The sequence below is a fragment of the Bos javanicus genome, chromosome 16 (assembly GCF_032452875.1).
Source record: "Bos javanicus breed banteng chromosome 16, ARS-OSU_banteng_1.0, whole genome shotgun sequence".
NCBI lineage: Eukaryota > Metazoa > Chordata > Mammalia > Artiodactyla > Bovidae > Bos > Bos javanicus.
The window spans coordinates 65,822,733-65,848,447 of NC_083883.1; the positions used below are offsets into that span (position 1 = coordinate 65,822,733).

The 25,715-nt window shown below is 39.2% G+C and overlaps 1 protein-coding gene across 2 annotated transcripts in view; it reads left to right on the forward strand.

Annotated features, from left to right (window-relative positions):
• Positions 1–215: 215 nt before the first annotated feature.
• TSEN15 (tRNA splicing endonuclease subunit 15) overlaps positions 216–25,715 on the forward strand; it is a 29,943-nt gene continuing 4,443 nt past the window's right edge. The window contains exons 1-4 of one of the 2 annotated variants that reach the window (XR_009730054.1): positions 216–701; positions 4,090–4,171; positions 4,440–4,575; positions 24,522–24,681. Coding sequence is in view for 1 of the 2 variants with exons in the window: in XM_061383463.1 (XP_061239447.1) it covers positions 576–701; positions 4,090–4,171; positions 4,440–4,575 (344 nt within the window). In the remaining variant the exon portion in view is untranslated. The remainder of the gene's footprint in view (positions 702–4,089; positions 4,172–4,439; positions 4,576–24,521; positions 24,682–25,715) is intronic. The other variant, XM_061383463.1, reaches the window with a different exon arrangement.

Consider the following 25,715-nt stretch of genomic DNA (forward strand, 5'->3'; position numbering starts at 1 on the left):
CATAAGTGCTTAAAATGTCCTACACGTCCTGTCTGAAACTGCTCAGCCTTGACTTCCACGTCACATGCTTATGCTGGTTTGCATCCTACGTTTCTAACCACTTGTGTTTACATTCAACAACTCGTGTTCACTCTTATTCCTCTACTCCTAAACGGTTCGTTCACCCTAAAAATGTGGTTCTCGAAATTCCGGTCTCTCTCCTTTCCGCTTTCTTTGGAGATCTCATCCACTTCCACACTTTGAGCTGACACGTCAGGGCAAAGAGGCCTTAAGGAGCCCCCATTTTCTCAATAGAGTTGTAAACGGCGCTGATGTAAGGAGAATTAAGAGCTTCTGATCCTTCTCCACGCTAGCATCCACCCAGATCTGAATAAGCTCGGACAGAAACGGGAGGGCGTTCGCTCAGGTTAAAGTTATGCTGGTCTGAAGGTGGGGCTGATTCTCCCAGCACCTGAGCTCTCCCGCGCCGGCGCAACACACGACGCGGAGGCGGAACCCAGACGCGAGAGTCTCAGCTTCTGGCCGGGCGTGGAGAGCACGGCGCGGTGCACCACGGGCGCGCCGCACGGCCGGGCATGGAGGAGCGCGGCGAGTCCCAGCCGACCGCGGGCTGCGGCGATGTGCTCCCGGGCGACGATCGCGGCGGCGGCAGCGCCCACCCGTGGGCCCCCGAGGACGCCTGGATGGGCACGCACCCTAAGGTCAGCAGGCGCGAGAGGAGCGGGGCGCCTTGTCCAGGCCTGTACCCAAGGCGGGACCCTCGGGCCGTGCTCCTCCTTGGGCTCTTGACTTCCCACCCAATGGAATCTCAGAGCTTCCCTCGAACCTCACGGAAAGGGGATTCTTTTTGCTCATGGCCCGCTGCAGGCAACATTGTTTTTGTTTGTTTCAATGAGTTAAACTATTGTTCTGACACCGCCCCCTCCCGCCTCGCCTCCCTCGAACCGTTCTTAACTGGAGGGAACATCGTTAACTATATAGCCTCTGGAGCCGGATTGCAGCCGCACCATTAATCCGAGTTTTGCTGTTTAGGGCCGTTCTTGGAGATGGTCTCATTTAATCCTCATAGTAAACAAGCGGAACAGTTTGTGGGCCTTGAGTAAGCTGTAGTAGTCTACTATGGTCAAGGTTTTAGGCACAGTCCTCGTTTGCCTCTGTTGGCAAATTGCTGCCTTTTACCAGCTACGGCCCAAGCAATGAATGGACAGTGAATGGATATGAGTTTTGCAGGAATCTCAGGGAGTAAGTACTTTGGTCTAGTTGTTTGAATAGAATCGCATTCTTCTGCTGGAGAGCAGTATTTCATAGATAATCATCTACAAACATCCCAGAAAAGGAAAAATTTGAAGATCTTTTCATCTTCTCTTGCTTGATTTTATCCTTCTGCTCTGATCCCCTTACACCCTCTCAGGGTTAGGAAAAACAAACGATAACATGGAGATATTATTCAGTGCCATCAAAGAACCAAAATATGGAGAAGGAGCATGGTGGTCAGGAGCATGAATTCAGACTGCCTGAGTTTGCATCCTGGTTCTGTCATCAGCTTTGTGATTTTTCTTTTTATTTGGGGGGGGGGGTGGCGGGAAAAAATGTTTTATCTCATTGTTCCTCAGTTTTCTGTAAAATGGAGATAAGAATAGTACTAACCTTATCGGGTTGTTAGAGGATTAAGTCAGTTAATATTAGTAAAGCACTTAACGTACAGTAGCCACTACCTAAATATTTAAAGTAAAACACCAGTAATAAGTTTTAAAAGCTACTTCTAGATTTGATGTTACTATTTAATTTTCATACTTGCAGGGTTTTTTATTTTTCTTTAAAGTCAAACGCTCTATAGGCTTGAACCATCAAATCTTTTCTTTTGGTTTTTCTTCTTGAAGGATCTAATTGATCTTAAAAAAAAGAAAAGACATTAATTGTTTGATTTTCAGTTCTGCATTTGCATCATTCAGTTTGAAAATTACTTCAGTTCAGTTGCTCAGTCGTGTCTGACTCTTTGCGACCCCATGAATGGCAGCACACCAGGCCTCCCTGTCCATCACCAACTCCCAGAGTTTACCCAAACTCATGTGCATCGAGTTGGAGATGCCATCCAGCCATCTCATCCCCTGTCATCCCCTTCTCCTCCTGCCCCCAATCCCTCCCAGCATCAGGGTCTTTTCCAGTGAATCAGCTCTTCACATGAGGTGGCCAAAGTATTAGGAGTTTCAGCTTCAGCTTCAGCAACACCCAGGACTGATCTCCTTTAGAATGGACTGGTTGGATCTCCTTGCAGTCCAAGGGACTCTCAAGAGTCTTCTCCAACACCACAGTTCAAAAGCATCAATTCTTTGGCGCTCAGCTTTCTTCACAGTCCATCTCTCACATCCATACATGATCACTGGAAGAACCATAGCCTTGACTAGACGGACATTGTTGGCAAAGTAATGTCTCTGCTTTTGAATATGCTATCTAGGTTGGTCATAACTTTCCTTCCAAGGAGTAAGCATCTTTTAATTTCATGGCTGCAGTCACCATTGGCAGTGATTTTGGAGCCCCCCCAAATAAAGTCTGACACTGTTTCCACTGTTTCCCCATCTATTTCCCATGAAGTGATGGGACCAGATGCCATGATCTTCGTTTTCTGAATGTTGAGCTTTAAGCCAACTATTTCACTCTCCTCTTTCACTTTCATCAAGAGACTTTTTAGTTCCTCTTCACTTTCTGCCAGTGTCATCTGCATATCTGAGGTTATTGATATTTCTCCTGGCAATCTTGATTCCAGCTTGTGCTTCCAGCCCAGCATTTCTCATGATGTACTCTGCATAGAAGTTAAATAAGCAGGGTGACAATATACAGCCTTGACGTACTCCTTTTCCTATTGGGAACCAGTCTGTTGTTCCATGTCCAGTTCTAACTGTTGCTTCCTGACCTGCACATAGGTTTCTCAGGAGGCAGGTCAGGTGGTCTGGTATTCCCATCTCTTTCAGAATTTTCCACCGTTTGTTCTGATCCACACAGTCAAAGGCTTTGGCATAGTCAACTTAGGTCAATCCAATAACATAGGATCAGATTTATCATCCTTAAAGACCACTTTGGTTATGTAATTCTCATATTTAGAGAATTTGCCGAAGGGTAAAATTCACACTTTTACCCTGGCCATCAAGACCTCGGCCCTGGTCCCCGGTTGCCTTTTCGGTGTCATTTCCAAACTCATTTGAGGTTGAGGAGGACAGTTAGTAGCACTCCTCTTTTCCTGCATCTGTACACACTTTGGTGGATGCTGGTGCAAAGTGTGACTTTAGTACACCCAGGTGGGTCTGCAGATGCCTCACCTCTGCATTGACCCTGCTCCCCACCTACCTAGTCATTGACAGAGCTGGAATACCTCAGGCTTCTCCTGCAGGGGCAGGCCCTGAAGAGTGTTCGCTCTGTGCTGACCAACAAGTCTGAAAGCTGCAGCAGCTTCCTTGATCCTTTCTTTGAAACTCAACAGTTAATGAATTCCCTACTCTTGAGCGAGCAGGGGTGGGGAGAGAGGCCAGGACTGCGCTTCCAGCACAGCTTCTCCACCGGCAAATGAGACCGGGGAATCAGAGGCTCCCACTAACCTGCCCTGACAAAAGTCCTGTTAAGATGTCTCTACTCCTGGCAGGTAGGTTTCTTTCTAGGCCCTTGAGCCCATGTTGCTTATTTCCACTTTCATGTGATTACTCACACTGTCACTCTTTCTCTGTTTATTCAACTCATACATGTCCTTAAGGGCCCAGCTTGCATCCCACTTCTGCCAGGAAACGTTCACCAACCAAGCCACCTGAGCGCAGCTGCTTTGACCTGTTGTGTCATGTTTTGGTTTTCGTTTTCCATTCACTTGGTTTTTAGTCACTTACTGTAATGCACTATTATTTATCTGCAATTGCAAGTGTGTATGTGTTTACCCTAGCAATCCGTAAGTTTTTTTAAGAGATAGGGATCAGGGCTTGATTGCCAAGTAACTCCCACTATACCTTTACGAGAGTCTTATACATTATCTATTGACTAGTTGTTAATTGAAAGCAAATGCTAAGAGATTCTTCCTTCTCTCTTTGACAATTACATTTTGATTTTCAGTATTTAGAAATGATGGAATTAGATATAGGAGATGCCACCCAAGTTTATATAGCGTTCTTGGTTTACCTGGACCTGATGGAGAGTAAGTAATTTGTTTATTATTGGGGCTACGGTGGGGGAGTGAGGAGTTGGGTCGGGATATAGTGTTTATGCATTTGCTGTTAATTTGTCAGTGTTGTGATTTCTTTATTCATTAACACTGGGAATTACGAGTAACAGAAAATACTAGAAAGATAAAGGGACATAGCATTATAAGTGATGTTTGCTCAGCTGAGTATTAGGTAGATGTTTAGACCTTTTATCTTTTATTTTTGATAAATATTGTTGTCCATTCGATGATACACTTTCAGGTAAAAGCTGGCATGAAGTAAACTGTGTGGGACTACCAGATCTCCAGCTCATCTGCCTTCTTGGTACTGAGATAGAAGGAGAAGGGTTACAGACTGTGGTACCTACACCCATCAGTGCTTCCCTCAGCCATAACAGGTGGGCAGCTGATTTTGATTTTTGTTTAGCAGGTTAGCTCCTTTCCTGCATAAAGCGCTGCTGCTGCTGCTGCTGCTAAGTCACTTCAGTCATGTCCAACTCTGCACGACCTCATAGACGGCAGCCCACCAGGCTCCCCCGTCCCTGGGATTCTCCAGGCAAGAACACTGGAGTGGGTTGCCATTTCCTTCTCCAATACATGAAAGTGAAAAGCGAAAGTGAAGTCGCTCAGTCGTGTCCGACTCTTCATCACCCCATGGACTACAGCCTACCAGGCTCCTCCGTCCGTGGGATTTTCCAGGCAAGAGTACTGGAGTAGGTTGCCATTGCCTTCTCCGGCATAAAGCACTAGAAATCCTTAAATTAGAGGTAGTAATATATTTTAAAGGCTTCCCTGGTAGATCAAGGGTAAAGTATCTGCCTGCAACACAGGAGACACGGGTTCCATCCCTGGGTCAGGAAAATCCTCTGGAGAAGGAAATGGCAACCCACTCCATTATTCTTGCCTAGAAAATCCCATGGACAGAGAGAATCCTGGTAGGCTACAGTCCATGGGGTCATAAAGAGTCGGACATGACTTAGTGACTAAACAACAGCAACAGTATATTTTAAAAGGAATTTGGGGTATAGGAATCATGGCTTTATTCTTGGTTATTTGAGAACTAAGTTAAATATGAGTGTTGAACAAGTGTTTATTTACTGTAAAATGTTACTGTATTTTTCATGCTCGTTGGGAGTGGTTTCATTTTAGATATTTTTAACTTTATAAAAAGGCATGTCATCTTTTGAGGCTTGCTTTATATTGTTAAGGTTATATTATGGTGTCTTTTGGCCGGGAGGGTGGGCTGCTGTACAGCATTCCATCGTGTGATTATACCTTAGTTTTCACATCTCTCCTGATGATGGAGTGTTGCTCATGTTTGACTTTAGGGGATAGTTTCAAACTATTTTCCAAAGTGGTTGCCTCAGTTTACTTTCCCCTGCACAGTAAATAAGGTCTTTGGAAGCTATATGGTCTCTGACATTTGGTATTCTCTGACTTTTAAATTTCTGTCAGTTGAATGGCTTGTCCAATTGTGGTCTTAATTTGCAGGTCTCTGATATTGAACATTTATTTATGTATTTATTATTTCCTCTCTTGAAAAATGCATTTTCACATCCTTTACCTATTGGATTATTTGTAGTTTCCTCATTGACTCCTAGAAGTTCTTTATATATTCTTGATAGTAATCCTTTTGGTTGTATTTCCCAGCTTTAAAAATCTGTCTTTCAGGTATCTTTTGATGAATAACAGTTTTTAATTTAAATATAATCATATTTATTAATTTTAATAATCAATATCTGTATATCAAATATAAGAGCTATTTCCTAAGTAAAGATTTAAAAGAAGTTCACCTGTATTTTCACTAAGAGTTTTGAAGTTGCTTTTTTTAATGTTATGAGAGGAAGGCTAGGGACCCTGTTTTCAGTTGGATGACCATTTTTCTCTGCATCCAATTGCTGAATATTCCCTCCTTTCCTTATTATCTCACTACCATCTTTGTGCAGCTATGCTTTGATTTGTTTCTGGCCTCTCTTTATACTCTATTAGTCAGTATATTTATGTCAGTACTCTTATGTCAGTACCAGGTTTTCCCAATTGCTTGCTTCTTAAGAAGACCTGGTATCCTGTTAAAAAGTCTCCTTTTCTGTTTTTCTTCCTTAGAAGCTGTGGCAGGCAGCTTCTAAGATGGCTTTTTGTAATCCAGCCTTCTGATGGTCACACTTGTGTAATTCCCTTCCCTGGAGTTTGGGCTGGAATCAGTGACTTGCTTTTTTGTTGGGGAGTGGGTGTTGTGCACTGAGCAGCTTGTGGGATCTTAGTTCCCCAACCAGTGATCAAACCCAGGTCCTCGGCAGTGAAAGCATAGAGTCCTAACCCTTGGAGCACCAGGGAATTCCCAGTGACTTAATGTTAATAAATAAAACTTGGCAAAAATGATGAGATGTTACTTCTAAGAACAGATTATAGAAGATGTAAGGCTATTTGGAGTCTTTTGTGTTTCCATACAAATTTGAAAATTTTTTGTTCTAGTTCTGTGAAAAGTTGTTGTTGTTCAGTTGCTGAGTCATATCCAATTTTTTGTGACCCCGTGGACTACAGCTTGCCAGGCCCCCTGTCCTTCACTATCCCCCAGAGTTTATTCAGACTCATTTCTATTGAGTTGGTGATGCTATCTAACCATCTCAGCTTCTGCCACCCCCTTCTTTTGCTTTCACTCTTGGCCAGCATCAGGATCTTTTCCAATGTAAAAAATACTCTTGATAATCTGATAGAGATTGCACTAAATCTATAAATTGCCTTGTATCATATGGTCATTTTAATAGTATTGATTTTTCCTATCCAAGGACATGGTATATTTTTCTTTCTGTCTGTGTCATTTTCGATTTCTTTCATCAGTGTCTTATAGTTTTCAGAGTACAGGTCTTTTGCCTCCTTAGGTAGGTAGGTTTATCCCTTGGTGTTCTATTCTTTTTGATGCAATGGTAAATCTTGAGAAAGAAAAATGGAGCGATTCTTGAGTAAATCTTGTGAAATGGAGTAAATCTTAAAAAAGAAGAATGGAGCTGGAGGAATCATGTTCCATGACTTCAGAATATACTACAAAGCTATAGAAATCAAAACAGTATGGTAGTGGCACAAAAGCAGACATATAGATCAATGGAACAGAGTAGAGAGCCTAGAAACAAACAGTACCATATAATTTGAATATAATTTGTTTAAATTTTCAAATAATTAAATTTTAGATACACACACTTATGGTCAATTAATCTGCCAAAAAGAAGGCAAGAATATACAATGGAGGAAAGATAATCTCTTTATTAAGTAGTGTTGGGAAAACTGGACAGCTATATCTATTAACAAAAGAAAGAAATTAGAACATTCTCTAACACGATATACAAAAATAAATTTAAGATGAATTAAAGACCTATGTGTATTATAAAACTCCCAGAAGAAACATAGGCAGGCCATAATAAATCACAGCACTAGTTTTTGGATCTGTCTCATAGGGTAATGGAAACAAAGGCAAAAATAAGTAAATGGGACCTAATTAAACTTAACTTTTACATAGCAAAGGAAACCATAAACAAAATGAAAAGACAGTCTGTGGAATAAGAGAAAATATTTGTAAGCGTTCAACTGACAAGAGCATATCTATCTATGTGTGTGTGTGTGTATATATACACACATATATACATGTATGTCCAGTCTCTTCAGTCATGTCTGACTCTTTGCAACCCAAAGACTTTAGCCCTCCAGGCTCATCTGTCTGTGGGATTCTCCAGGCAAGAATACTGGAGTGAGTTGCCATGCCCTTGTCCAGGGGATCTTCCCGACCCAGGAACTGAATGCAGTTTCTCCTGTGTCTCCTGCATTGCAGGTGGATTCTTTACCACTGAGCCACTGGGAAAGCCTAACACACACACACACACACACACACACACACACACACGCTGTATACCTGAAACATTGTAAATCAATGATACTTTGGGGAAAAAAAACAGTGGCTTCTCTTGGGCACTCTCTCTCTGACTTGTTTGTTCTGAGGTAAGCCAGCTGTGCTGTGAACTGTCCTAGAGAAGGGCTGAACATTGAGGAGTGAAAGTAACGAGTAATGGAGCCAAGTTTCTTGCGAGATGGGGAGGGGAGGATTCAGGAGACAAGTTAAAGAGATTAATCCTGAGCTGGAAGAGGAGCACCTGAACCTCTGAGGCTATGGGGCAGGTAGAAAGGACAGATAAAGACATAGGTGTATTTGAGTGGGTATATAAGTAGGGAAGAGGGCTTGGAGCTGTTGTTCAGTCACTGAGTCATGTCCGACTCTTTGTGACCCTATGAACTGCAGCATGCCAGGCTCCTCTGTCCTCCAGTATCTCCCAGAGTTTGCTCAGATTCATGTCCATTGAGTCAGTGATGCTATCTAACCATCTCATCCTCTGCTGCCCTCTTCTCCTTTGCCTTCAGTTTTTCTCGGCGTCAGGGTCTTTTCTAGTAAGTCAGCTCTTCGCATCATGTGGCCAAAGTACTGGAGCTTCAGCTTTAGCATCAGTCCTTCCAGTGAATATTCAGGGTTGGTTTTCTTTAGGATTGATTGGTTTGATCTCTTTGCAGTCCAGGGGATTCTCAAGAGTCCAGAACCATAATTCGAAAGGGAAGAAGGCAGAGCACCTTAAATTCCAACATGAAGCACTTTGATGAATATCTGCTTTTTTCCTAATTCTCTATGAATGCATAGAGAATTAATACATATTGATTTAGGAGAAAGACGGTGGACTAAAGCCAGAAGACCTGGATTCTGGTCTTGGTGCAGATTTTTGTTTGATGATTGGAGACACACAATTCTTGAGTTTCACTTTGTCTTTTATTGAAGGTTACAAGTTATCAGTAGATAATATATGAGATCCCTTCCAAATCAAAGCTACCATAATTGGTTATTTTTTTCATTGTGTGTATTCCATAAAATTATATTAAGCTAATTTTTAGATTTCTATTAAATATTTTTGATATGTGTGATTTGTTATGAGAATTATCTTTTGATATTTCAGGCTATTTATACTATTCTTTGAGAGGCTTCTTACTGTGAGATTTTTCTGTGTGTTTTGAGAATCAGTACACAACAATTTAACTAGCTTTATTTCCAATAATGCTTCTATCTAAGAGACATAATAATTCACTCCTTCAGATTCTCCCTTTGTGTCTTTAAATTGCTGTAACAATGTCATCCTAGCTAGTATTATTGTTATATTATTTATTTGGACAAGGAACTATCATTTAGAATTAACATATATTTAATCCTAAAAAAGAAAATGAATATAGTCTGTTTGAATCAAAATCATTTCATAAATCTAGAACTATAAATTTGCCTGATTAATTTCTAGTTTTTCCCTAATTGTGATTATTGCTTTTCTAGCTTTTTAAGCTTGTTTTCTTCTTTAAGTAGAATTAGTTGGAAGGTTAAATTAGTAATCCATTTTTGCACTCTTCTGCAAATGAAGCAGAGAGCTTAGTCTGTGTGTCTTATTTTTATATAAATATTCATGATTATATTAGGCAGTGGAATGATAATATAGAAAATGGCACAAATGGGACCCAATACACATTGGATTTATTATGCCTTCTATGGCATAAAATGTTCTCAACTCAAAGAATGCAAATAACCTTTTAAGAAATAAAGATTTGTGTGTTTGATTTCATTCCTCAGTTTTTAACAGGAGTGATATTTTTAGGTAATAGGTAAACTTTAATCTATTTTTACTCCCATGTGTACTTTCTATATAAAATGTTACATATAGAACAGTAATGGTGCAGTTTCAGACATTTGTGGTTAATGTAGGAATTTTCCTTCATTAGTAACACAAAGAAAATTATTGACTTTGAATCTCTGGCCGCCTTGTATAGGGAGGAATTTCATTAAGTCCTAAAAGTATTTGGGTAGGAATTTATGAAGCTAACTCACCTTTAAAAAAATGCATTTTTTTTAAATTTAAGAGAATAAACAGCTCTTTATTTGATAATAAACCATCTATAAAAATAAATCACTGGGTTCACTTTAAAAATTATTATTGTCAGATAATATTGCTTGGACTTTTTAGTCTTTACCTAGCAAATATTTATTGACTGTTATGTCAGGAGGTGGTCTGTGTTAGAGATACTGTGCTGATCAAGACAGCCTATTTCTTTTTTGAGGCATAATTGATATGCAACATAGTATTAGCCTCAGGTGTACAACATAATGATTTGATATTTGCATATATTGCAAAATAATTACCACAATAAATCTAGTTAAGATTTGTCACTGTATATAATTAGAGTTTTTTTTTTTCTTGTGATATGAACCCTTAAGATCTACTTTCTTAGCCAGTTTCAAATAATGCAGTATGGTATTATTAACTATAGTCACCATGCTGTACACTGCATACCCATGACTTATTTATTTTACAACTGAACGTTTATACTTTTTAACTCTTTTCACCTGTTTTACCCACTGCCTCTGGCAACCTCCGATCTGTTTTCTGTGTCTATGAACTTGGGTGTGGGTGTGCAATTCCGCATATGCATGTGACCATATGGTATTTAAGACCTTCTCTTGAAAGTAATGTTCTAGCTCTAATTGTTGGCTTGGAAAATAAATTTTATTTCATTTTTTGGTAATTGTTAGATGAGATCTAGGAAAAAAAGTTGTCCTTTGTTCAGAAGTTTAATTAACAGTAATTTAGGACCACCTCCACTTAATTTATTGTTAGGTAATTGAATAACAGGTCTTCCCTTTTGGCTCAGTGTTAAAGAATCCACCTGCAATGCAAGAGACATGGGTTTGATCCCTGGGTCAGGAAGATCCCCTGGAGAAGGAAATAGCAACCCTCTCCAGTATTTTTGCCTGGGAAATCCCATCAACAGAGGAGCCTGGTGGCCTGCAGTCCATGAGGTCACAAAAGAATCAGACACAACTTAGCAACTAAACGGCAACAACAAATTGAAAAACAGGAGTAGTGGAGTACTGATCAACACTTTACTTAAGGTTGTATCAGGACCCAGAAGGATGTGAAAAGCCTCCTGAAAGTGCAAGAGACCATGTGTTAGCAAGACAAGTGGAAGTAGTGACTGCCTACCTATTATGGAATCTGGTTCAGAGTAGGTGCTTAATGGCATGGGCTAAGGCCGTTAATGAACAAATGAATGTCTAGAACTCATGGGAAAAGAGGGATGGGTGGGAAACGAGGGAGGAAGTGTTACATACATCTTCAAGGACATCACTGTTTATACTTTTTGCTGTTACAAATTATACTGTAATGAATATCCATGGAAGTATATCCTAGTTCTCATGTATAAGAGTCTCTCTAAGGTAGAAATCTGGAGGTGAAATGGCTGGGACATACAGCATTTACATCTTCTTCTTTACTGCTTATTAGTAATCTGCTCTCCAGAAGGTTATCAGTGCATAGTCCCACTGACAATATAGAAGTTTCCATAGACTAGGAGAAGAGATTTACTGATGTATAGCTGACAAAGATTCAATCAGAATATGTAAATAACTTGTGTGACTCGAGGGAAAAAGCAATCCAGATGAAAAATATGGGCAAAGAATATGAACAGCAGTTCACAGAAGAGGAATTAATCAGGGAAATACAGATGTAAGATGTGCTTGTTCATGTTTTAGCTTAATGATGCAGAAGCTTTTCAGACAGTTTATGATGTTAAATTTGACAGAAGGTAGATCTGGGAGGATGTTTGAACAGGCCTACAGCTAGCTCATGACTGATTTGCTTTGGAGCGAATTAGAAAAAAGGGACTCCCTTGGACATACAGAAAAAGTCTTCACCAGGATTCAGGTTTGGCCAGCTCCATCAACCAGATTTCAGACACCCTTGTACCTGGCACCTTTGTGCAAGGCACAGTCTGTACAATATACATGATTCCCTACCCCCGAAGCATGTCTGTTGAGTCCTAGGTTTCCAGAAGGAGCTCTTAAAAATTGCTGCAATGTGGATGGTGTTGTGGAAGGACTTTATGCAGGGGAATGATGCAGTAGCTTATTCCATGTGGTGATAAGAATATTTTGCATTGGTAGAGAATGTTACAGAATTTCAGAGAACCTTCACTTGTTTCATTAGCTCTAGAACCCTTAGTGGTATAGAGTTCTTGTTTTATCCAAATTTCATATGTAAAAAGCTGAGATTAAAAAGATGTTTTTATTTATGCTCTACTGTTTCCAAAGATAATAAAGGATTCAATGAGTTGCACCAGGATCTCCTAGTAGATAACAAAGTCTCATAGCTATCATTCTTCTTACTTTGCTGGTGACTTTAAAATCTTTTATTGGAGAATAAAACCAGATACAGAAAGCAGCACAGTATAAATGCATGGGCTGAGTTACAAAGAGAACATTTTGACCACTTGTAACCACCACCTAGTCAAGAAATAAAACCTTTCCAGCCATCTCAGAACTCCTTCAGTGTGCCCTGTCCTAAGCATAACCTTTGCCTTTCGCATTATTCTTACTTTTAGGATAATAACTTTTATTTTGGTATACTACTGTATGGTGTACTCGTGGGGCATTTTAATGTTTCCCTGTCCTCTGTATTTTCTGCAAATTGGCAGCTGGAATCAGGGCTTTGATTATTGTCATATTAATAAGACCACTATAGCTGGTGGTCTGTTCTTTTATCAGGAGGCATGTAATGCCCTTTTATTTTTTTATATACATTTTAAAATCAATTTCTACAAATAAAGCAGTTCCTTATTTGTATCTCATAAATTTTGCCCATTAAAAAATGGTTTGGGTTATATCCTGTAAAACTCTGTTAATCTGCAGTAGAGATCAACAAGCTATCCATAAAGCTCCAGATAGTAAATATTTTGAGATTTGCTGGCTGTTTGGTCTCTGTTGCAACTCCTTAGTTCTGTCACATTAGGGGGAAGGCAGCCCTAGACAAATATATAAACAGATGGGTGTGGCTGTGTTCTTATAACTTTATTTAGAAGAACAGAGGGCATCCAGATTGATCCATAGACTAGTGGTTTACCAACTCCTAATGTGTGGGTTCTGCCTCTGTCCTCTTTTCTCACAATTTTTCTGTTAAAGAACCTAGGCTGTTTGACATACATACTCTCCCATAGTATGGGTTTGTCGATTACTCACTCATGGTGCATTTCAGCATGTTTCCCTGTCCTCTGTATTTTCTGCAAATTGGCAGCTGAAACCAGCAGCTTGGTTAGATGCAATTGGATCCCATTAGTAAGACTCTAGCTGGCAGTCCATTCTTTCATCAGGAGACATGTAATGTCTGGTTTCCTCTCTGTGTGATCTTAGTAGCTACTGATGTTTAATGCCTAGCTGTGACTGGTGGTTTTAGCCTGTATTTTAACTTTTATTTAACCTTTATTGTTGTCCTGACCCATGATTCTAGCCCACTTTCCTTGACCTGCAGTATAGATATACTAGAGCTTTAGTTTATACATTGTTCCCAGGGCCTCTTTGTATTGACTCCTCACTTTGACTCTCACCCAGGAAAGCATAGTAGAATGTGAGTAGGTGAGAATGGCGATATATTATGGGGAATATTAATTTTACATTAAAATATAGCCCGCCAACTTTAAAGCTTTGTTGTTAGAAATAAATTACCACACACTTGTACAATCAACCTGAGCACACCAGCTGTAAATCATTATCCTAGACTGTGTTGCTTAGCTGCTTGATTGTGGTGTTTTTTTTCTTATAAATGTTCTGTATCTTCACAAACTTAAAATGGCATTTTTATTACTAGGGAATTTGGGTAGTATACAAAGCCCAGGAGCCGGAGGAGTTGGCAGTTGCCGTGGGTACAATTACATGTTATCCATAAAGGGTACAGTGTAGCCAAGGCTTGTTAGCTGTTGCCTTTACTGAAGTCCCAAGTTTTAAAATCTGTTGTTTGTAATACTGGACCACACTCTGTTCATAGTTAATTAAACTTAATTAAGAACTATTTCCCCAGTGATAATAATCTCACCGTAGTCCTTAAAACTATGGTAGTAACTATCTTGCAGCTTGACTACTGAGTGAGAGAGTGGCATATATATTTGAAAAGCTTATTCTTTCCATTATTTATTTTATGGTGTATATGTTTTGGTTGGCCAAAAAGTTAATTCAGGTTTTTTCAATAACATTTAATGGAAAGCCCCCATTGAACTTTTTGGCCAACCAAATTATTTGGTGACTCCTTAAAAGGTAACAGTTCTAGGCAACATATAATGTTATATCTGTCAGTTTCTCAGAATGCCCAGACAGTTTTTGTTTCCATTTCCTACTCATTTTCCCAGAGTTGGCCCCTGTTGGTTTTGTGTATGTAGTTTCTGGCAAGAATACAGACAGATTCCATCACAGACCAAATGTGTGTTTGAATAGCAGTGAGTTAATGCAGTGCTTTGAGCAAAAGTACAGTCTGTGCTCATTGTTTTCTCTAAAGCAATTAATACATAAAATTTGTGTGTGTGTCCCCAGTCCTGTCCAATTCTTTGTGGCCCCGTGGACCACAGGTTCCTCTGTCCATGGAATTTTCCAGGCAAGAATACTGGAGTGGGTTGCCATTTCCTACTCTAGGGTATCTTCCCAACCCAGGGATAGAACATGCCTTTCTTTCTCTTTTTTCCCCCCAAACTTTAAGCTTTTTATTTTGTATTGGAGTATAGCCAATTAACAATGCTGTGGTAGTTTCAGATGAACAGGAAAGGCACTCAGCCGTACATATACATGTATCCATTCTCCCCCAGTCATGACTCTCATCCAGGCTGGCACATAACATTAAGTAGAGTTCCATGTTCTATACAATATTGGGCTTTCCTGGTGGCTCAGGTGGTAAAGAATCCGCCTGCAATGCGGAAGACCTGGGTTCGCTCCCTGGGTCAGGAAGATCCCCTGGAGGGGGGCATGGCAACCCACTCCAGTATTCTTGCCATCCTGACATTGATATTTGTTGAATGTCCCTAAATGAATGAAGTCTATTACAACAAAATTAAGGTAGTTTTATAGTCTTCTGTAATAGTACTAGTATTATGGGTAGTTGTATATGGGAAAATACCTTCCTTAAGAAACTTAGACAAGGACCCATAGCAAATTGTGAGGGGAAAAAAATATTTTTGTGTTTTTTTAGCTGTCAGTTTTATTTTTCCTGGTAGTACTTACGTCATCTTCCAATTTCCATATCAATTTAGTTTCTTCAGTAAAACATGAGAGATGTGCTGAAAATTCAAACCCCATTTGCCGTATTTTAACCTTATCTGTTTTTATATATATGTTTTTTTAAATAAGCCAAGCAGAGAATTTTTTTTAAATAGCCGAGCAGAGTGTTTTTTACAATTATGAGATCCAGGGACAGTTCTCTTTTGTTACAAAGGGCTGTATAGTTCCTTGCTTAGTAATACCAATGCATCATTCATCCTTTTAAACCTGACTAAATTATAAATGACTCTCTTGTCTCAGTGCCAGGGAAGGATAGTGGATAGCTTATGTGAGGATGGAACCTCTCTGATGACCGTTTTATCCCTCCACTTCTGCAAATTAGTGGCGTTTCTTTTGATGTTTGGTGATTGATAACCTCTCTAAAATGGGTACCTTCTACCAGCTTATCTGAAAGGCAGTTTTTCCAAATGTTCTCTTTCTTAGCATCTTCCTGTCTGAACATCACTCTGGAAATTTAGAAAAAAAAAAGCCTTTAACATTTCATATACCAGATTGGTCATCTGCTAGTTCAGCAGCCATAAGGCTAAAAGTCTAATAACTTTTGTCATTTGATTTGATCAGAACTCTTTTGGCGAGATCTTTATATAGTTTATGCTTTAAGAGAAGTGAAAAAATTCATTACACATAGAAATGAGTGTCAGAGCCAAAGTTAGACTAGAAATCCTGTGCATTTTAATCTGATGCTCAGCTTATTAAACCATATCAACCTGTTTCCTGCAATGTTGTTGTCAAGGTTTTCAGTGTTTCAAAAGAATACATTCTTCCTAACTGCAGTTCTTTTTACTTTGTCGGAGTTAATGTAGCTTTTAAATATAGTTTTTAAGGCCTGTAAAGAGTAATTTTTCTTTTTTTAAAAGACATAATTATTTTAAAAATATTTTATTAGCTGTTTATGTGTTCTCACAGCAGTAACCCAAATAATAAAAATGGACCAGTTGTTTATTTTTAAATTCATTGTACCCAGTGTTTTTTTGAGGAAAGAGGAAAAAACCCATATTTTAAAACAAAGATGTGTAGGAAAAATTAAAATTTTATTTATTCTTCTTATACTAAAATAGTATAACTTTCAGTAAAAAATTTTATGAATATCCATAATTATATGTTCTCTTGAAGCATTAAATATGAATATAAATGAATTTTAATGGAATTATAGACCATCTAGAGTCAAAGAAGCATCTTTTTGAGGGGGAAGAATAAAAAGTAAATTGCGTATTGCTGCCTCATATTTTAGGTTGCTTGTTCATTTATTAGGCATCTGTTGTGTGCTGGGTTACCTTTTTGGTTTGTTTATGATTTCCTTTGCTGTGCAAAAACTTTAGAGAATTAGCCTGTGGTTACCAGAGGGGAAGCGTTGTGAGGCGGGATGGTCAGGGAGTTTGGGATTGACATGTACATACCGCTATACTTGGAATATAGCAATTGGATAACCAACAAGGACCTCCTGTAAGCATGGGAAACTCTGCTTGATATTATGTAACAACCTAAATGGAAAAAGAATTTGAAAAAGAATCAGTTCAGTTCAGTCGCTCAGTCCTGTCCCACTCTTTGCGACCCCATAAATCGCAGCACGCCAGGCCTCCCTGTCCATCACCAACTCCTGGAGTTCACTCAAACTCACGTCCATCGAGTCAGTGATGCCATCCAGCCATCTCATCCTCTGTCGTCCCCTTCTCCGCCTGCCCCCAATTCCCCCCAGCATCAGAGTCTTTTCCAATGAGTCAACTCTTCCCGTGAGGTGGCCAAAGTATTGAAGTTTCAGCTTTAGCATCATTCCTTCCAAAGAAATCCCAGGGCTGATCTTCAGAATGGACTGGTTGGATCTCCTTGCAGTCCAAGGGACTCTCAGGAGTCTTCTCCAACACCACAGTTCAAAAGCATCAATTCTTCAGTGCTCAGCCTTCTTCACAGTCCAACTCTCACATCCATACATGACCACTGGAAAAACCATAGCCTTGACTAGACGGACCTTTGCTGGCAAAGTAATGTCTCTGCTTTTTAATATGCTGTCTAGGTTGGTCATAACTTTCCTTCCAAGGAGTAAGCTAATTTCATGGCTGCAGTCACCGTCTGCAGTGATTTTGGAGCCCAGAAAAATAAAGTCTGACACTGTTTCCACTGTTTCCCCATCTATTTCCCATGAAGTGATGGGACCAGATGCCATGATCTTTGTTTTCTGAATGTTGAGCTTTAACCCAACTTTTTCACTCTCCACTTTCACCTTCATCAAGAGGCTTTGTAGTTCCTCTTCACTTTCTGCCAGAAGGGTGGTGTCATCTGCATATCTGAGGTTATTGATATTTCTCCCGGCAATCTTGATTCCAGCCTGTGCTTCTTCCAACCCAGCATTTCTCATGATGTACTCTGCATAGAAGTTAAATAAGCAAGATGACAATATACAGCCTTGACGTACTCCTTTTCCTATTTGGAGCCAGTCTGTTGTTCTATGTCCAGTTCTAACTGTTGTTTCCTGACCTGCATACAGATTTCTCAAGAGGCAGGTCAGGTGGTCTGGTATTCCCATCTCTTTCAGAATTTTCCACAGTTTATTGTGCTCCACACAGTCAAAGGCTTTGGCATAGTCAATAAAACAGAAATAGATGTTTTTCTGGAACTCTCTTGCTTTTTCAAAGATCCAGCGGATGTTGGCAATTTGATCTCTGGTTCCTCTGCCTTTTCTAAAACCAGCTTGAACACCAGGAAGTTCACGGTTCACATATTGCTGAAGCAGAATAGATGCATGTTAAAAAAAAAAACAAACAAAAAACTCTTTATTTGCCTTCTTTCATGAATGGCAACACTATGCATTCTGAAGCTCAGGCCAGAAACCTTGCAGATAGTTATCGCTTTGTATCTGTCTGTACTTTATCTTTTAGAACAATTTTAAATTTACAGAAAACTTGAATGGATAGTACAGAGGTTTCCCACTGAAGTTTCAGTCCAGCACAGTGTTTATTAGTTATTATTGTCTTGCTTTAGTATGGTACATTTGTTATAATTAATGAACCAATATTGGTAAAGGCTATGGTTTTTCCTGTGGTCATGTATGGATGTGAGAGTTGGACTGTGAAGAAGGCTGAGCGCTGAAGAATTGATGCTTTTGAACTGTGGTGTTGGAGAAGACTCTTGAGAGTCCCTTGGACTGCAAGGAGATCCAACCAGTCCATCCTGAAGGAGATCAGCCCTGGGATTTCTTTGGAAGGAATGATGCTAAAGCTGAAACTCCAGTACTTTGGCCACCTCATGCGAAGAGTTGACTCATTGGAAAAGACTCTGATGCTGGGAGGGATTGGGGGCAGGCGGAGAAGGGGACGACAGAGGATGAGATGGCTGGATGGCATCACTGACTCCATGGACATGAGTCTGAGTGAACTCCGGGAGTTGGTGATGGACAGGGAGGCCTGGCGTGCTGGGATTCATGGGGTCGCAAAGAGTCGGACACGACTGAGCGACTGATCTGATCTGATCTGATCTGAAGGTCCATAGTTTTACAATAAGGTTCACTCTTTTTATTGTACAGGTCTACTGGTTTTAACAAATCATAATGTCACATATCCACCGTTATATACAATAGTTTTATTGCCCTAAAAATCCTGTGTGCTGCATATAGTCATCCCTTTGCCCCCACTCTGAACTGCTGGATGCCACTGAACTTTTAACTCTCTCTGTAGATTTGCCTTTTTCAGAATGGTGCATAGTTGAGAGTTTTGATTAAGATTGTGCTTAATTTATAGATCACAATGGAAGAATTGGCATCTTAATAATATTGAATCTTCCTATCCAAGGATATGGACTATTTCTCCATTTATTTAGATCTCCTGTGATTTCTTTCATCAGGGTTTTATAGTTTTCCTTAAACAGATCCTGTGTATATTTTTCTTAGTTTACACCTAAAGTATTTAACTTTTTGGGTACTAACGTAAATGGCATTGTGTTTTTCATTTGAAATTCCACTTGTTCATTGCTGGTATATAGGAAAGCAACTGACTTTCATATATTAACCTTGCTATATAATCTCTGATTAGTTTTAATCCACGCAGTTCTCAGACCTCCAAATTAATTTGTTAACAAATTCCGTCACTTCTCCCTTAGAAGTTTATCTAAAATCTGACCATCTCTCACCTCTTTCGCTATACCATATCACGCTGGTACAAGCTACTAATGTCTTACCCTCGATACTGTTGCAACCTACGAAGTGGCCCTCTTTTATTACCACATTTATTGCTACCCAGTGTATTATGTATTATTTACTTTCTTCTTCCTCCCACTTCCTTGATGGAAACAGGAACATTGTTCTGTTCATTGCTATTAATACTTCCCCTGTGCCTAACCTAGTACCTGATATCTGGTGTTAGATAGGTATTTGTTGGATGAGTGAGGGAGATGACTCAATTTCTGCAAAAGAAAGTTGCTGAATAATATCTTTTCTATAGAACTAGAGTGTCTACAAAATTCATCTGTTGGCAAGATTTTCCCACACTTTACACGGTATCTGAAACTGTCTACCTCTGAGGAGAGAACAGTCACGGATCTGGAGAGTCCCTCTGCTGATGCTATGAATAGGCTCCTTACCTTTTAGTTAAATTGTTTTTCATCCATATCTTCACCGCTCAACACACCTGTCTTTTGCCTAAGTGCCTTGGAAGAAGGACTTATAGTAATGGTGGAGTAAAGGGTTAGTAGAACTAACAGTTCCTCCTTTAGAACATTTTTAAAGATGTTCTTGGTTATAAGATTTAATTCTGAAGTGCTACATATTTTTTGAAGGATACTCCATTATCATTTCCCTGTAAAAAATGTTTCTTCTCTCCAAAAGTATATACTCTTTATTACAAATTCATTAAGTGATCATTATTTTATATGAGGCCTGAAGTCTGGTAACTCATGAAGTGGCTTCTGGCGTTTCTCTGCCTGCATATCAGGATGCGTGTCCTCATTCGACCTCTGCTGGAAATCTGCTGGTGAAACCACCCATTCTGGCAGCTTCTTTCAACTAGCCTAGCATTTTTTTTTCCCTCTTACCCTCAAGGAAAAAACAAAAAACAAACTTGCAATTTATTTTAGCAGAATGACTTCCCACTGGGGCAAATAGCCACACAGGCACTTAATTGTTGAGTAAACCCCCCTGAGACTGTAGCTGCCTTGATTTTTTATGAGGAAGGCATTGGCATGGTCCCTTAGCGGGTGGTCTGTTATTCTTGAAACTTTGAGGATTGAGCCTGTGGATGAGTAAGGCCCCATGGGCACCAATTTAATCTTGCATTGTGTTTCAGAGTTGCATTATTGTGTGTCCTTTCAATATATCATAATGAGGCAGATCAGGGAGTTAATGTCTTTTATCAATGTAACTAAAGCATGTATCAATTTGGCCACATTGAAGAGGACTGAAGAACTTATTGCCTTCTGTGGGGTGAAATTAATAATTTTAACCCATGATGCATTAAGATTGAAGTTAAAATTAATGTTGTCTTCAACTTTTTTGCCCTTTGTGCAAATCTCCAGAGATTACTTTGTCTCTATTGTAGGGTTCTTAACCAAAAAAACCCATATATATATATATATATATATATGCTAAGATTTATCAAAAGAATTTAAATAGCTTGGAGAAATGGCAGTAGCCAAATAATGTTCTCTGTGTGTTTGCCTCAGATACATTCTCAAGTTAACTTTGTTAAACTTCAGAATCACTGTTTTCAGTGTGCTGAGCTCCTCTCTAAACAGTTATAAGAAAGAAAAACCTGTTACAAACATCAAATTCTGTTACTGTTGATCAACAACTATGATTCTGATTTGTCTCTTTCTTAGGTGGGATTTTTCCCTTAAAATGTAATGAACTCAAAAACCTGAAGATCTTATTGTTAATACATAGATTATGTTTTACATATGTGAATTTCTATCAGATATGAACTATAAAGAGTTTTATTATCTAAATTATTATTTTAGATCTGTCTGATGTAACATCTCTACAATATCTTTCCAAAGAACTGAGCTTTTAAAAAATATGCATATAAGGAGTCTTTGTTCTGTGGTTTCTAAATTAAGATTTCAAACTATGAGCTTGTTAGAGGTTAAATGAGACTATAGTATTTTAGTGATGCTTCATTATCCTCAGCATCTTTACAATCATGTATGATTTTTAAAATAGAACTTTGAAACCTGTTGTTGGTGTCATATTGAGAAAGCACAGTCTATTGACTCAAAGGCAAAGTAAACATCTTTAGGAGTTTATTAGTACCCCATAAAGGGAACAAAAACACAGATCTCAAATAGACAAAGATGATGGCATTACCTTAAACATGAGTTAAAAATTGCCATTGACTAGAAGAGATCCTGAACAAGAATCTTTGTGAGACTTCCCAAGAGTGCTTTGAGTATCAGAGGCAGAGAAATGATTTAATTCTGTTATTACTGAGAAAATTCATTGGTAATTCCCCCCCGCCCCCCACTTCCATGGAAGATAGACAGAGCTGTGAGATGGGAACTTCCATTTCATTTTTGACAGTGATTTCCCTCAACTCTGAAGACAATACCCCCTTTACAACTCTGAGCTAATTTTCAAATGTGAGGGTTTCCCACATGGGTGTTTTGAGTAAGTCTGAAAATGTTTTGCTATTTATATCAAAGAACTCTGGAAACAAATATGAATGAGATGGAAATTTCTATCCTAAATTTCAGTATTTGAGCTAGAATTCCCACGCAGTTTACATTAGGGGAAAAAATCACATGCATGCACACACACATACACATACACCTTTTTGATTTAAATCATGTTATATTGGGAGAAAAAGAAAATAGGTAAAAGTTGTCTTAAGTTGTTTTTTTTTTTTCCCCTTCCATCTGTGTCCCATCTTCGTCATACCCTGCTTAGGGATATTTAAAGAAACTTATTTGTAAGTTATGTATATTGCTGTGGCTTCAGAGTATTACTCTCCATCAGTGCTGTGTAATAACACTACTGATTAGTATTTATGGTTGTTTCATTTAAATATCTCTTTATAAAGTAAACCTCTGATATGAGCAGTAAGCTAGCTAATTGTCATACCATTCAACATAGGTGGAAATTGTTTTTTAAGAGGAAGGTAGTGATTATCATATTACGTCCCAGTTTTCAAAGAAGGAAATCTGGTATAGATAGTTGATAAAAATACTGTATTCAGTGACTACCAGTCAATTTGTAAAACCTTTTCATGTATGCCACCCATTGATTATTACAGTAATCCTATTTGTAGACATCGAGGTATACTATCTTCAGATTATAGCACTATTTGTTAAAAAGGCTTTCTTCATTGAATTGCCTTTGTACCTTTGTCACAAATCAACAGATCAGACTTATAGCGTATTAAGAAGTAATACAGATTATAATATTAACACAAAGGATGGGGCTGTAAAGAAGCAAGGAAATGACATCAGAGAGCAACTTGAAGAAATATTAATACCAGAAATATTAAATATGTAGGTTAATATATTTTGTTTCCTTTTTCCTCATAACTTTTTAAAAGATATAAGATTGTATAAAGTAATAATATAACATTGTACTGAGTTTATAGTATATAGGCATAATATGGAGAAGGCAATGGCACCCCACTCCAGTACTTTTGCCTGGAAAATCCCATGGATGGAGGAGCCTGGTAGGCTGCAGTCCATGGGGTCGCTAAGAGTCGGACACGACTGAGCGACTTCATTTTCACTTTTCACTTTCATGCATTGGAGAAGGAAATGGCAACCCACTCCTGTGTTTTTGCCTGGAGAATCCCAGGGATGGGGGAGCCTGGTAGGCTGCCATCTATGGGGTTGCACAGAGTCGGACACGACTGAAGCGACTTAGCAGCAGCAGCAGGCATAATACATATGACAATAATAACACAAAGGAGGCAGAAAGGAATGAAATTATATTGGAGTTTCTATATTTGTTTTAGAATTGGATTAGAATTAATCTGAGTAAATTGTGATAAATTAAGGTGCATATAGTGTGATCTCTAGAACCACCACCAAGAAACTCAAAAAAATACAGCTGACCCTTGAACAATGCAGGGGTTAGGGATGCCAATCCTCTGCATAGTTGGAAATCTGAGTATAACTTTATAGTTGACCCTCTGTGTCTGCAGTTCTGTATCCACAGATTCAATAAACCAGGGATCATAGTACTATAGTATTGAATACATATTTATTGAAAAAAAAAATCCACAGATAAGTAGACCTGCACAGTTCAAATCTGTATTGTTCAGGGGTCAACTGTATAGTTAAAAAAAAAAAAAAAAACCCACGAAGTAATCAAAGTAGTACTCTAGAAAATATCAATACAAAAGAAGGAGGTAAAGGAGGAACAGAGGGACAAAAAAAGACATGTGATATACAGAAAGTGAGAGTGAAAATCACTCAGTCGTGTCCAACTCTTTGTGACCGCGTGGACTATACAGTCCGTGGAATTCTCCAGGCCAGAGTACTGGAGTGGCTAGCTGTTCCTTTCTCCAGGGGATCTTCCCAACCCAGGGATTGAACCCAGGTCTTCCTCACTGCAGGTGGATTCTTTACCAGCTGAGCCACCCAAAACAAATAGCAAAATAGCATATGTAAATCCAACAATATTAGTTTTATTTTAAATGTGAATGGATTAAACTTTCCAATCAAAGGACATAAATTATAAGACTGAATATAAAAACAAGATCCATCTACATACTCTCTGTAAGAGAGACATTTTACATTCAGAGACAACAATTTTGGGAAAGTCTGAACTATTTCAATGGCACCCCACTCCAGTACTCTTGCCTGGAAAATCCCATGGATGGAGGAGCCTGGTGGGCTGCAGTCCATGGGGTCGCTAAGAGTCCGACACGACTGAGCGACTTCACTTTCACTTTTCACTTTCATGCATTGGAGAAGGAAATCGCAGCCCACTCCAGTGTTCTTGCCTGGAGAATCTCAGGGATGGGGGAGCCTGGTGGGCTGCCGTCTATGGGGTGGCACAGAGTCGGACACGACTGAAGCGACTTAGCAGCAGCAGCAGCTGTAGTCTAAATGTGTCCCCTGTGTTTCATATGGTGAAATCCTTAGCCCAGAAGATGATGGTTATTAGGAGGTGAGATCTTTGGAGGTGCTTAAGCAATCAATGATGGTAGAACCCTCCTAAATGGAATTAGTGCCTTTAAAGAAGACCTCACAGAGATCTCTTATCCCTTTCACCATGTGAAGATGCAGTAAGAGGCTTCTGGCTGTGAACCAGGAAGAGGACCTCCACTTGAAAGAGACGATGCTGGTGCCTTGATCTTGGACTTTTCAACTTTCAGAACCCTGAGAAATAAACTTCTGTTGTGTATAAGCTGTGGTATTTTGTTATAGCAGCCTGAACAGAGTAAGATACACACTATTCTCTCCTCATTTTCTTTCTGTAATTTACACATATGTTAGACTGATACTGCACTAAAGGCCTCTGATGTTTTATTTAAAGAAAAAAAAATGTTCTCCTTGTATTATACTTCAATTAAGTTTTTTGTGACCTGTTTTTAGGTTCATTAAATTCTTTCTTCTGTTGTGTCTAATCTGTCATTGAGCCTAGTCAATAATTGAGAAAATGTGTTTTTAGATTCTAGAATGTTCATTTTCTTTAGAATTTTCATTCTTTTGCTTAAATTTTTCATCTTATCACTCATTTTGTCTGTGTTTTTAATCAATACCATAATATTTATTGTAGTTATTTTAGAATCTTAAATCCAGCATCTAAGTTTTTCAACAGCCTTAGTTTTCTGATGGTCTTCTTGTATTGATTTTTTACTGTTGATTATTAGATATATTTTCCACCTTCTTCACATAGCTTTGAGTTTTTCATGGGATGCTGGCCATTGTGTATGAAAAAGAGACTGAGGTTGACAGACTGATGTGGATGCTACCTACCTGCCCCCCACCACTCCGCCCCCCAAAGAGCTCATCCTTTCCTCTCTTTGGCAGGTAGAGGCAGGGTCTTATTTATTCATTCAGATCAGAAGTCAAGAGGAATCGTGGCTGGGTTGCAGCTTTATAGTGTTCTGTTCTGGTTTCAAATGTCTTGAGAATGGAATCAGGCCTCTCTCTTCAGCAGGGCCTAGTGATTAGGGCTTGCCTGTCATTTTCTAGCCCCTTCCCCAGCTTTTCATGCTGCTGCTTAAACACAGCAGAAGTCCCATGAGTAAGAATTGGTGAACTGGAGGGACTAATGTCCCTCAAGATTCCAATCCACCACGCCAGTTCAAATGTGGCTTTTAGATGTTGTGCTGTTTTCTCCTTGTCCCAGTGAAGTCACTTTCATATGACTGGCTCACTCCTCCAGCCACAGTGACCAGACTTAGCAGTTGCCCTTGAGGGGTAGAAGTGGCTGTGTCTTGGTCTCTAGTTTACCCAGGAAGGGCTCAT